Source organism: Microtus pennsylvanicus, chromosome 10, assembly GCF_037038515.1.
Source record: "Microtus pennsylvanicus isolate mMicPen1 chromosome 10, mMicPen1.hap1, whole genome shotgun sequence".
Classification (NCBI taxonomy): domain Eukaryota; kingdom Metazoa; phylum Chordata; class Mammalia; order Rodentia; family Cricetidae; genus Microtus; species Microtus pennsylvanicus.
The window spans coordinates 113,244,120-113,258,203 of NC_134588.1; the positions used below are offsets into that span (position 1 = coordinate 113,244,120).

The 14,084-nt window shown below is 36.4% G+C and overlaps 1 protein-coding gene across 3 annotated transcripts in view; it reads right to left on the reverse strand.

Annotated features, from left to right (window-relative positions):
- Positions 1–1,578: 1,578 nt before the first annotated feature.
- Cr2 (complement C3d receptor 2) overlaps positions 1,579–14,084 on the reverse strand; it is a 35,260-nt gene continuing 22,754 nt past the window's right edge. For 2 of the 3 annotated variants that reach the window (XM_075989539.1, XM_075989541.1), the window contains 5 exons: positions 13,233–13,418; positions 8,006–8,191; positions 7,386–7,409; positions 6,670–6,742; positions 1,579–4,762 (listed from right to left, as the gene is read on the reverse strand). In XM_075989539.1, coding sequence (XP_075845654.1) covers positions 4,669–4,762; positions 6,670–6,742; positions 7,386–7,409; positions 8,006–8,191; positions 13,233–13,418 — 563 coding nt within the window. In that variant the 3' untranslated portion in view covers positions 1,579–4,668. The remainder of the gene's footprint in view (positions 4,763–6,669; positions 6,743–7,385; positions 7,410–8,005; positions 8,192–13,232; positions 13,419–14,084) is intronic. The other variant, XM_075989540.1, reaches the window with a different exon arrangement.

The following is a 14,084-nucleotide window of genomic DNA, read 5'->3' on the forward strand; positions in this document are numbered from 1 at the left end:
GCCAGCTCCAGCCCAAGGTGCAGTTCGTTGCCTTGGGCCTACTTTGGCCTAGGTTACCCCCTCCGCGTGATTTTTGTAGCTAGAGTTATAACTGCCTCTTTTACACACACACACACACACACACACACACACACACACACACACACACACACACTAAATAGCACACCTCCTTTAGGAGAAGATGAGGTAGAAAACTGGTTACTGATGGGAAGGTTTTAGTTGTTGCTGTTGTTTTTCTCAATAGTCTAAAGGTTAGATCTAAGGTATAGTGGAAAAATACAGTGGGTGGAGGAAACTTGTTCCATGGATATTATATAAGTCGGGTATGAGGGAGCTAAATTTATAGATTGAGACATTGGCTAAAATAACCAAATGGTGTGTTCCAGAACAAATTACTATTAAATTATAAACTCTAAGACCCTAGAATTGTGCATATTATTTAGGAAATCACTAACTTCAGAAAGACAAATCATTTAAGATTTTTAAAAATATAGTTTATTTGAATAGTGACTATATTACTACTAAATTGCCTTTCATAAAAAGCTGAAGCTTATGAGAAAACTGCTAAAAAATAACCAAATTTTGAATAAAAACTCAGATAGTTCCCCAAATTTTGTGAAAATTGGAATTACAGAATGATTGTGACTAGACAACAAATATACAATATTGTGAGAAAAACATTAACCGAAGTAAGTATGCTTAGCCAAATCAGAGAAGAAAGTTTCTATTAAAGTCAGCATTTCCAGTTAGGTGTGCTCATCACAACTGCAGGAAAAAAACCAACCTTTTGGTTTTTCCAACATGCATTGTCATCTAAAAAGTTCCTACTTGAGAACTATACAACTAAATTACAGAATAAATGTTACAAAAGGAAATTCCATAATATTTTAAGTAAGTTTTTGTTTGGGACCATATTCATAGGCATTCTGGGCTTCTTTTGGCCCACAGTTCACAGCTTGGGCATCCCTGGTAGATGTTGAATGCTCCATTGTAGTCCAAAGCATATGGTAACAGTGTGAAGGCTGCCTTAAAAATGAAGGGGCTACATATACAAATTAGTTGTTTTTTTTTTTTTTCCGAGACAGGGGTTCTCTTTGTAACAGTTCTATCTGTCCTGGATCTAGCTCTTGTAGAACAGACTGGCCTCCAACTCACAGAGATCTGCCTGCCTCTGCCTCCTTAATGCTGGGATTAAAGGCATGTGCCACCACCACCTGTAAGAATTAGTTTTCCTTTCTTTTCTTTTTTCCAAGATAGGGTTTCTCTGTACCTTTGGAGCCTGTCCTGGTAATAGCTCTTGTAGACTAGGCTGGCCTCGAACTCACAGAGTAGTTTTCTTAAATAAGCTTATTATTGCAGTGTCATTTCCATTTCTATATCCACAGCCTGGCTTCAGTCCAATCACTAATAAAATTCCATAGAGTAGGCCTCACTGCAGGATGGTTGTGAACCATCTTTAACATCAAACAAGCATTCTCTGTTTTGTTTAAGAATAAATTGCATATATAAAAAGTTACAATTTATTATATTAGTTCACTGATGCTACAACCACTCAGAGATTTACTGATACTCAAATGCTTTCTTTCTTATCAATGTTTAATGCAATTTTAAGCCACAAGACACAGAAGCATAATTTCTATGTAGATAACAATGTGAATAATATAACTCAAGTTTAAATAACATGACTAGAGCATCAACATTCTCTCTATTTGACAACTAAAACCATTAATGAATTATTATATTAGGAAGCACTTTAAGTAATATAATCTGGAACACAACTATATTTTATGCTGATAAATACAAATAAAATAAAAATCAATGTGTATACAACAAATATATAAAAGCTTTTGTTTGGGTACCTTGTTTTGAGTTTGGGATCTCTCTGATACAATGTTCCCTTTCTCCTACTTGCCTTTGCTAAGACTCACCAGGAGCAAGTAATAGTTTCATCTTCAAATGCTACAATAACTTCTCTGTACTTTGCCTATGACATTTATTCTTATTCTATGATATATATGTCTTTTGTCCTAATAAGGTAAGTCCAAGAGGACAGATGGTAAGGTGTCTGTCAAATATACGGGAATCAGTTTAAAGTCACAACTGGCCCTAAATTCTTTTTTAAAAGAATTTGTGCATATGTGTGTGCCTGAGTGTCTATATGTGCACCACATATGTGCAAAAGCTCACAGAAGCATCAGATCTTCTGAAACTGGACTTGCAAATGGTTCTGAGCTACCATGTAAATTCTGGGTATTAAACTTGGGCCCTCTGCAAGAGCAATAAATGCTTTTAACCTCTGAATAATTCATTTTTCCAGACCCTGATTCTAAATTCTTTGGCCAAGAGAATATTTTAGCTTTAGTTTTTTCATGGGGACTATTACTTCAGCTTGGTATCATCTTTCTTTTTTATTTATACAAAAAGTCTTATCAATTACATTAACAAATTAATTGCTAATCCAGTGGTTCATTTTCATTTCTTGTCATTTTTGAGCTATTAATCTTTCAAAATGATTGTGAGGTCTGAGTGAGATATGGTATCAAATACTCAGCAAAACATACCTTCTAATGTCACCAGTTTTTCTGTGACCTTTGGTAGATTATAAATAGTGCTTGTTCTACTTCCAGCTCACTTCAATATTTTATCCTTTCTCTTAATTTCTAACATCTTCAGTCTTATTCTCTTCGAGCCAGTTCACTTCCTAGTCACTGCAAACCATCACACTAAAGGAGAGTGGATGTGCATTTGCCATCACATTGTATGGGAGCATCTTCTTCATCATATTGTATGGGAGCATCTTCTTTGTTTCTGTTGTTATAGTTTCCGTTTTATTTTATTAGTAAGCCTTTATTTCTGAAAAACTTCTCCACTAAAATTCTGGCTCAGAAACCCTTTTTTTTCTGCCTTGCTTTCATTTCTTTTTCTATTAGGTCATCTTGATCATCTTATAGGAACTGTGGGATAGATACATATATTAATTATTGAAAAGTCTTTTTTATATAGCTATTTTTCTATGATTATCTGATCCATTACAGAAGCACTCCTAGATATAGCAATCTACCTATAGTTTATACTTCAATTTCTGTTTTTTTTTTGTTTTCTCTTAAGATTAATCCAACTTCTTTCTCCTTTATATTTACTAAAACTATTTTTGGCAGGTTCACCAACAAATTTTGTGCTGTTAAATCCAATGGTCAATTTTCATTGCTTGTCATTTTTAAGCTGTCAACAGCAACTTCCCTCTTCCCTAAGCTCCCTGTACCTCTGCACACCACACTTGGGGGTGGGTCTCTCTTTTGCAGCCTCTTTTCCTTATTTTACAGCTCCTCACATTAGAAGCCATAAGGTTCGGTTCTTGGACTTTTTCTCTTATGTGGTCTCTTTAAACTCCATGATGATCTGACTCAGTCTCTTTATTTATGTGTGCATTTGTATGTTCACTATTATCTGTGATGCTTGAGATGTGAATTTTTCAACTGCCTTCTTGATACTTATGTTTGATTATTTATGAGATATCTCACATTTAACACCCCCAAAGCAGAACTTTTTTCTCTTCAGTCTGCTCATCACATTCTGAATCATCTTAATAGCAACTTTATCACTCCAGTGGCTTAGGCCCCAAAATCCTGGCATCATGATCAATACCTTTCTTTATCCTTTAAATCCAGACACAAAACATTGTTTAAGTTCCCTTCCTATTATCTTAAAAATGCATGCAGTATATGGCCTCTTCTTGCCAGATTGTTGTTCCTTGCCTGGATTCTTGTATCCGCCTTTTTGTTGATTTCCTTCTTCTACCCTTAACTTTCTATAGCGTCTTCTTAACCCAGTGATTAAGGTGATTATGTAGTTATTATGCTTAAAACTCGGGTGTGCTTCCCATCTCAAAATAAAAACTTATGACAATGACCTAGCCCACCCTATCTAATCATCCAGCTCCTTCAACAGTACCTCTCTGAGTATGTATTTCCTATTTGATTAATTCACTTTTGGCCACACAAACCACCTTGTTATGCCAACACAGCAAGACCTCTTAGTCTTTGAACTTGCTCCTGTTTGTATATTCTTTGCATCCTCTTCTTCTATGTGCTTACTTGGCCGACTCACTGTGTTCTCCAGTCTTTGAACAAACGCCATTTTCTTAGTGAATACTTTCTATGTAATCACTTTCATTTATCTGTCTTCTTTCCCTGTTTAATTCTCTTTAATGATACTTACTTTATTTTTATCCCCCCTTTTGAGACAGCACCTCATCCAGCCAACCCTACCCTCAAATTCACAATGTGACTGAGACCAGGCTTAAATTCCTGATCTTTCTTCTATTTCTCAAGTGCTAGAATCATAAGCATGCACTACCATATCTGACTTTATTTCATTTTTAAGCATTTTAAATTATTCTTAATAATTTTATTAATCACATTTGTTACATATTTACTAAATAGACAGTTTTTAAACTAAGACCTTCAGTTAGCAATATGAAGTAGGTAAGTAAATAATATTGTACATAGCTATTAAAGACTGATACAAATAATAGTTACTTAAGACCATGTTTAAGAAAGACTTGAGAAAATATTAAAACAATCTTGAAATATATATGTACATATACATATGTATATATACATATTAGTAATGTATTTCAGTTTTATTATATACCAACTTGTCATGTTATCAGCTTGCTGGGTTGTATGGATCAACAGAATATACTTCTCGTGTTTCTAAATGAAAAGTTCCTTCTTTAGGCCTTGTCTTTGTAGAATAATTGCTAAAAGAGAAACATAAGAAAAAGCTGTCAAATCTACTAATTAACTGTGATTATGGTGAGGGTTCACTAGCTGTCTGCTTTCTATCATCCAGAAAATTGTATTTTCATGTGTGATTTCATCTCATTTTCTTAAATATTAAAAACCATAGGCCCCAATTTTAAGGGCACATAAAAATAAATAATTTACTAGTTTGGTAATTGTCCAAGTTAGAACCTACAATGTTATCACTAGAGTGAAATGATTTGTGGTATAGAGGGAAGACTTCTCTATAGGAACTTAAAAGATACCCAGTACACATCTTAATTTGCAAAAATCAAATTAAAAAGTCTATAAAATAGCACATAAAAGTTAAATAAACAAACATCCAGTGATAACACTTGAAGATATTTTGAAATATTCTGTTTAATGGTTTACTTGTATTCTTTCCTTTGTTTTGTAAACTATCATATAACCTTTTGTCTAACTTCCTTTAGTTTATATAAAGCTTTTTAATAATTATTGTATTTCTAAAATATAAAAGTAAGTATATTGGTTCTAAAATTAAATGATTTATGTAGGAAATACAGCATTTATTCTTCTATGCTACCATTGATGTCTTTAAAGCCCAATTATTAAAGAATGTCAGTGATTTTCTGAGAATATATCATGTGTTGCTATGTCTAGCATTCATATACATGATTTTATAAAAAGTTTGAGAGTGATGCTAGAGAAATAGGAGGCATATGGAAAGATAATGATCATGTCTGTTCATTTGTAGTATAGTAACTATTGATTGCCTCCTTATATTAGCACCATGGTATACTACCAGGACATAGACTTTGACGTTAAGGAGGTCATAGTCTGGTAAAAGAGGACAAACTTGCAACTCAAGAAGTACCATGATGTTACCATAGTTAATTATATTTGGTGAGGACACAAAGCAGTGATTAATGTCTAATAGTTTTATTTGAATTGTTAAAAAAAAACCAGAGGTAAAAACAAAGAGAGGTGATGGAGGAAGGTCATTGGTTAAATAAAAAGAAACTGCTTGGCCCTCATTGGTTAGAAGATAGGTGGGAGGAGTAAACAGAACAGAATGCTGGGAGGTAGAGGAAGTGAGCTCATACTCCACAGCTCTCCTCTCGGGAGCAGACGCCTCAGAGAGACGCCATGCTCCCAGCTCCCAGGCAGACGCACGCGATGAAGCTCCGACCAAAGATGGACATAGGCTAGAATCTTCCCAGTAAGCGCACCGAGGAGCGCTACACAGATGATTAGAAATGGGCTAAATTAATATGTGAGAATTAGCCTAGAAGAGGCTAGATAGAAATGGGCCAAGCAGTGATTAAATGAATACAGTTTGTGTGTTGTTATTTTGGGCATAAGCTAGCCAGGCAGCCAGGGTGCTGGGGACGCAGCCCCGCCGCCCTTATTACTACAGAGAGGAATATGTTCTAGGTAGAATGAAGTGTCTGCCAATGGACTAGAGCCTTGGCTTTCCACTACGGACTTTGAGAACATCCATATAATTGGGTATGACTGGAAACACTGTATGTGACAGTAACGATGGCATAGGTTTAGATACAGATATGACATAAAAGCCCTCTGACCCTTGAATCTTGTGGAAACTACAGAATATTGGTATATGTAAAGGATATCTTTTATAAAGCATGTACATCAGGTATCTACCTGGGTATGTTTTGTGTATGTAAGTTTTGTGCACCCTAGTATCAGGAAAGATACTCAGAGAAAGATTTGCCAAGTATCAGGTAACTTAGAGCTGGGGAAGCTTAAGTCATGCTAGCCCAAACATTACAACACACACACACATACACACACACCAGTTCATATAAGTTGTGTTTTTAAAATTGGCGAGAAGAACCCAAAAGCTGTAGTAGTTATTGGTCAAACATTCATTTGGACTTACCGTTCTTTATGTCTTAACATCATACAGAAGATGACACCAACCAAAATAATAACTACTGAGCCTGCAGAAACACCTGAAGGGAGAAAATAAACATTTAATGCCAGAAAAAAAATGTCTTATATTGCTAGGAGCTGATTGTAGGGCTTACTCCTAGTGGTACAGAAGTTGTTAATATGATATTTTAGTACATTTTTCTTAACCATAAACTCTAAATTACTGAATAATCATGATTGAGCTTTAAGTTTTTCTAGTTGTATCTAGTCGATGTTTTGTCTGCAGCACATGGACCACAGGACTCCAGTCAACTCTCCATCATGTTTTCTCTATTCTTTTTTAGTTTCATTGGTAAACAATCTTGTCCTTAGAGTGTAATTAGGAACACAGGATAGAATACCAGAGTCCCATGATTTTGCATAGCAACATTTGACTCTTCATTGTGAAGTATACTTTAATGTAGCAGAATAAGATTACTTATTTCAATTGTACCAAATATCAAGAGCAAATGAAAAGAGACTTTCAACTTAAAAACTTTGAAAACACTTTCAACTCTAACTTAAGTGGACATTTTATAATGTATCAAGAATATTAAAATACCTTTAAAACATGAAAGAACATTAGACCCAATGAATTAAAATTAAACATATTAATGTGTAGAATGTAGAACATCTAATTATATATTTATAAAAAATCTTCTCCAAATATTTAAGAGAACTCACCACAAATAAGAGGCATTGTTGACCCTAAAGAGAAATAAAAAAATTATGAAACATCAGTATAGCAGAACAAGTCAATGTCATCTAGGTACCATGACACCTGGCAATGTCCCAGAAGTCGATACTCAGATCCCATTTTGTCTACTTAGGATATAGATATATTTTCACAAGTTATTATTACTCTTCTATTATGTTAAAATTAAATGGATATCATCCGCTTTAATTAGATAAGTTGTGCGAGTTCATCAGTACAGTCAGCTTTATAGTCAGTGATTTTTGAGATCAAATGAAAATAGGAACTGTTATAACAGGCTAGCTGACATGTTTTTGGAAGTCTTCTCAAGTTGGTAAGCACTTAAAAATCAGCAAAGAGAGAAGTCTCACAGAAGTTTCTTTCAAATAGAAGGCTGTGAGTTTGACATGTTTGTTTTTTTTAGAGTATTGATATGATATACCCCATCCTCATCTATACTATTTTTTATATTGACTATTGCCTTTCAGTCAATCTGTTGTCGCATCACTGTTCATTATGTCAAAGCCCTGTGAATTTCCTACACTGATAGATACTCCATTCCCCTCCTTCACAGGCCACATATAAATAGTGGTGAGACACTTGCACTTACGATACTTGCAGATAGCCAGGGGAGGATTCCACTGGTGGTCATCCTGGCACTGGCTCTGAGGACTTCCCTCCAAGGTATATCCATCTTCACATTCCAAAGTCACAGTAGCTCCATACCGATACATTTTCCCAAGCTGGAGTCCCTTCTGGATTCCATTTGTATCCTCAGGAAAGCTACAGTTTACCTCTGCAATTAAAAAAAAAATCTTACTAATACATAGTCATGATTTGTCCTTTACCAAGAAAGTAGAAACTGTCCTTACTAGAAATCAGCTTACTTCATTATCAGTAAGCAAAGTTTCAGTGGATAGCATAAGCCAATACTCTGGGCAGTTATTGCTAAGCATTTTTCAACAGCTACCGAGCAATTTAAGCTATGCTGTTTTTTGTTTGTGTGTCTATGTTAACAGTGTTTAAATAATTCTAATATTTTCTTAAAGAAATACTAAGGGTCTCTTAAAGAATTGGAGGAAAAGACAACCAAAAATTTGGAGGAAACTAATACATCTCTTAAAGAATATCAGGAAATCAGTGTGGCGGTTTCTCAGGAAATTGGAATCAACCTACCTCAAGATTCAGCAATACCACTCTTGGGAATACACCCAAGAGATGCCCAATCATACTACAAAAGCATTTGTTCAACTATGTTCATAGCAGCATTATTTGTAATAGCCAGAACCTGGAAACAACCTAGATGCCTCTCAATGGAAGAATGGATAAAGAAAGTGCGGAACATATACACATTAGAGTACTACTCAGTGGTTAAAAAAACAATGACATCTTGAATTTTGCATGCAGATGGATGGAAATAGAAAACACTATCCTGAGTGAGATAACCCAGACCCCAAAAGATGAATATGGTATGTACTCACTCATTAGTGGACTCTAGCCATAAACAAAGGACATTGAGCCTATAGTTCACAAGCCCAGAGAATCCAAATAATAAGGTGAACCCAAAGAAAAACATATATAGATCCTCTTGGAAATTGGAAGCAGACAAGATTGCCAGGCAAAAGTTGGGAGCATAGGAGTAGGGGTTGTAACGGCGTAAACGAATGCAGACAGATTATATTTATATCTTTAATGGAGAAATAGACTTACAGAACCACCGTTCCTGCGGAGACCAGGAAAGCAGAAGCAGCAGCTGGGAGCACGCTGGCCAAATTTATAGGCAAACATTAGCCCGAGGAGAACAAGCCCCCTTAGGGGCGGGACTTATCCCTACAAGGGGTGAAGTGGGGAAAAGGGGAGATGGGGAGAGAGAAGGAAGAAGGGAAGGATTGGGGAGAGCTTGGGGGAGTTGGAGGGTTGAAATGGAGGAAGGGCAGATATAGGAGCAGGGAAGAATATATCTATATTAAGGGAGCCATTTTAGGGGTGGCAAGAGACTTGGCTCTAGAGGGTATACCAGGTGTCTATGGAAGGGGATGTCCCCAGCTAGGTCCTTGGGAATCAGTGGAGAGGGCGCCTGAACTGGCCTTGTCCTATAGACACTGATGAATATCTCGAATATCACCATAGAACCTTCATCCGGCGATGGATGGAGATAGAGACAGAGACTCACATCAGAGCAATGGACTGAGCTCCTAAGGTCCAGTTGAAGAGTAGAAGGAGGGAGAAGATGAGCAAGGAAGTCAGGACCTCGAGCGGTTGGTCCACCCACTGAGATAGTGCGCCTGATCTAATGGGAGCTCACCAAATTCAGCTGGACTGGGACTGAATGAGCATGTGATCAAACCAGATGCTCTGATTGTGGCTGACAATGGGGCTGACTGAGAAGCCGTTGATAATGGCACTGGGAATTGTTTCTACTGCATGTACTGGCTTTTTGGGACCCTAGTCTGTTTGGATGCACACCTTCCTAGGCCTGGATGGAGAGGGGAGGGCCTTGGACTTCCCACAAGGCAGTGTACCCTGCCCTCTCCTAAGACTGGAGGCGGGAAGAGGAGGGTGAGTGGGGGAGCGGGAGGGAAATGGGAGGAGGAGAAGAAGTAGAAATTTTTAAATGGAAAAATAAATAAAATTAAAAAAAAAGAATGTCAGGAAAACCAAGAAGAAAAACCAAACAGTTGATGGAAACAAATATAACTGTTAAAGACCTTAAAATGAAAATAGAAGCAATAGAGAAAATATAAACTGAGGGAATGCTGGAAAAGAGTAAGTGATGTAAGCAGCACCAAGAGAATACAAGAGATGGAAGAGAAAATCTCAGGCATTGAAGATCTGATCGAGGAGATAGGTTCATTAGTCAAAGAAAATGTTAAATCTAAAAAATGCCTAACACAAAATTTCTAGGAAATCTGTGATACTATGAAAAGACAAAACCTAAGAATAATAGGGATAGAAGAAAGAGAAGAAATTCTGAACAAAGACCCAGAAAATATATTCAACAAAATTATAGAAGAAAAATCTCCCAACCTAAAGAAAGATATACCTATAGAGGTACAAAAAATTTATATAACACCAAATAGACTGGACCTGACAAAACATCCCTTCACAATATGATAATCAAACCACTAAACATACAGAATAAAGAAAGAATATTAAAAGCGGTAAAGGAAAAAGGTCAAGTAACATATACAGGCAAACCTGTCAGAATTATGCCCAACTTCTCAATAGAGACTCTAAAAGCCAAAAGAACATGGATAGAGTTCCTGTAAACTTTAAAAGACATTGGATTCTAGCCCAGACTACTAAACCCAACAAAACTTTCAAAACCATCCACGGAGAAAACAAGATACTTCATTACAAAAGTTAAATTTAATCAATATCTATCCACAAATCTAGTTCTACAGAAGTACTAGAAGGAAAAGTCCAACCCAAAGAAGTTAGCTACACCCACAAATACACAGGCAATAGATAATTCCACATCAACAAAACCCAAAGAAGGGAAACACACCACCACCACCACCACCACCACTACCAAATAAGAGGAACTAGCAAACACTAGTCATTAATTGATGTGGAAAGTCCTTCTGTATATGTGTTGCTTTTATTGGTTAATGAATAAAGAAACTGCTTGGGCCTATGACAGGCAAAATAGAGCTAGGCAGGAAAACTAAACTGAATACTGGGAGAAAGAAGGCAGAGTCAGAGAGATGTCATGTAGCTGCTGAAGGAGAAATATGTAAGATACCAGCCAAAACATTGCCAGTAGGCCACGAGCCTCATGGTAAAACACAAAATAATAGAAATAGTTTAATTTGAGATGTAAAAGTTAATTAATGAAAAGCCTAAGCTAATAGGCCAAGCAGCATCGTAATTAGTATATTTTCTGTGTGATTATTTTTTGTGCCTGGGCATCTGGGAATGAATAAGTAGCCTCTGCCTATTATTAATATCAATGAACTCAATTTGCCAATATAAACACACAGGCTAACAGAATGGATAAAAAAACATCTTCCTGCTGCATACAAGAAACATACCTCAACTTCAAAGACAAACATTACCTTAGAGTAAAGGGTTGGAAAAAGATTTTTCAATTATGCTGACCTAAGAAGCAAGCTGGTGTGGCAATCCTTAAACATTTTTCAACAACTACCTCGCAACTTAAGCTGCATTGGTTTTTGTTTATGTGTCTATGTTAACAGTGTTTAAATAATTCTAACACCTTCTTTAAAAATATTAAGGGGTGAATATTAATTGTTCCAAATCACTGTTCCTTCTTGGTTACTAGCCTAATTCTTCATACATCCATGCACATTCTCATTTCTTCTTTGATATTTTGAGCACATGAGCTATCAGTAGTGTTCAACTTGCAATCGCAGGTGGCCACATTCAGCTGAATAACTATGAATGTGACCTAACACAAAATCTTAAACATATTTAGAATGTTATGATTTTGTGACAATTTTGATAACATTTTTAAAGATTTCTCTGTGTGTGTCTTTGTGTTTATGTGAGTGCATGAGTGTGTAAGAACAGCATATGTGTGCAGGTGCTTTAGAGACCAGAAAATCCTCTTTTTCTGCATTGGATTCTCTGGATCTGGAGTTATAGGTGGCTGTGAGTCACCCTATGTAAGGGGTAGGTATAGAACTTGCGTTCTGTGGAAGAACAGCTTGACTCTTAACCACATCTTTCCCTTGAGCTATCTTTTCCCCCAATTGCATGGTTCTTGAACATGAATTTTGTATATGATTTTATCATTTTACAATATGAAAATTAGAAACATGACTGGTATAAGATCTTTTGCTTGAATCCTCACTGCTAGTTGTATGACTTTGTGTAAGTCACAGATCTCTCTGAGACATTGAAACCTTATCTAGAAAGCAGGAATAACAATGGTACCACTCTTATGGGTTTCATGAACATTAAATGAGATAATAATGGAAGCAATGCACAGCATCTGGCATAAAGTATAATCATCGGCAATATTATATACTGACTTATTATCCCTATTTAATATACATTGCTGATAATATTTTATATGTAAAATTGTTTAAAAAATTGTCTGTATTGTGGGAGAGCTGGCCCCACCTCTCACCTGCCAGTGCAATGGTGGCGGGTACAGGAGAGCTGTCCCAGCACCTTCGGCTGTAGAGTGGGCATTGGAAAACTGGCCCCTCCCTTCTCTGCACAACACACTGCTCTCCTCAGTTGGTGGCTTCTGGTGCAGATGCAGGTGGAGAAAGAGTTATCCTCACTGGGGGGGCTGGTCACTAGGAATTTGGCCATACTCCAGTGAGTATACAAACAACACAAAACTGACTTGTATTTTTCTTTTCTTTGTGGAGGGAGTGGTCACAGTGGAGGGGTGCAGACATAAGGAGATTGGGAGGTGAATGCAATCGGAGTGAATGATGTGAGATTCCCAAATAATCAATAGAAAAACTTAACCATAATCTCACTACCAAATAGGGAAATATAATCAAAAGGAAATTGTGATTTTTATTGATTTTATGTCAAATGCCTTCTTACAAAAACTTTAACAATAGTGTGATTATAATCTTTGCTTAGTTACTTAAATTATAAAAATCACTTCAACTTTCCATATATAAATAATTATTATTTTTCTAAATATTAATTAATTTTTATTAACTAAATAATTAGTCATATAGTTATGCCATTTTCATTTTAAGGTCTGAGATTAATATATTAATTTATTAAATGTACTCAATTAAATCATAGTATTAATCTCTAACAATTTTAAGATAAAATGCTTAACTGAACATATATGTTTGGGACAAATTACTTTGCTAGAAACAACAACAAAGCAGACAAAATACCTTTGCAATAAGGGGCAGGTTGGCTCCAGGTACCCTCATGAGTACAGACAAGCAATGCTTCTCCAGCCAGAAGGTAACCATGGTGACAGCTGTACATGACTGGCATTCCAGGAGAAAATAGAGCTATGTTCTCACCAGTATGATTTCCATTGGCAATTGTGGATGGAGAAGGACAACCTAAGAAAGCTTGGAGATCAACAAGGAAAGACTTAATAGGGCAAAGAATAACACTTAAACAGCACAATCCCTGAGTAATAGCAACACAGAAAAGCAATGTGAAACCTGCAAATTAGTTAATTCTCAAGTTTAGATGAATGTGTGCTTTTCCTCTCTATACCATATACGAGTAGGAGAAAAGTGTAGAACACATGATGCTATGGTGCTATATCTGTAACTGTGGTCTACAAATATAATTTATTACTTTATGCTATTCTATTATATTCCCTCAATTGAGCAAGAGTAATGGTTTTTACAGCTAATTGATCTATTATTTTTCCCTCTATGTTATAAACAGGCTAATTATCTAAGCACCAAACATCCCAATATCAACAAACAGATGCCCAGGAACAGTGAAATCACACTGTTGGGGGCTGTAGACCCCCAGATCCTGAATTTCCTGTTAACAGCTTGTTTCTCCTATGCTTGCAGCTGCTCTGAACAAACAACTTATTTTCCTGTGCTTGCAGCTGCTCTGAGCACGAGACAGGGGAGTGGTTTCTGGGGGCTTTGCAGCTCAAAATCCTGAGAGCTAGGACATGGCCATTGGTCAGGGAAGGCACTATATAAGCTGCCCTGGAACACAATAAAGTTGGCATTCTTGGGGAATTCAAGGATGACCCATGTCTCTGTCTC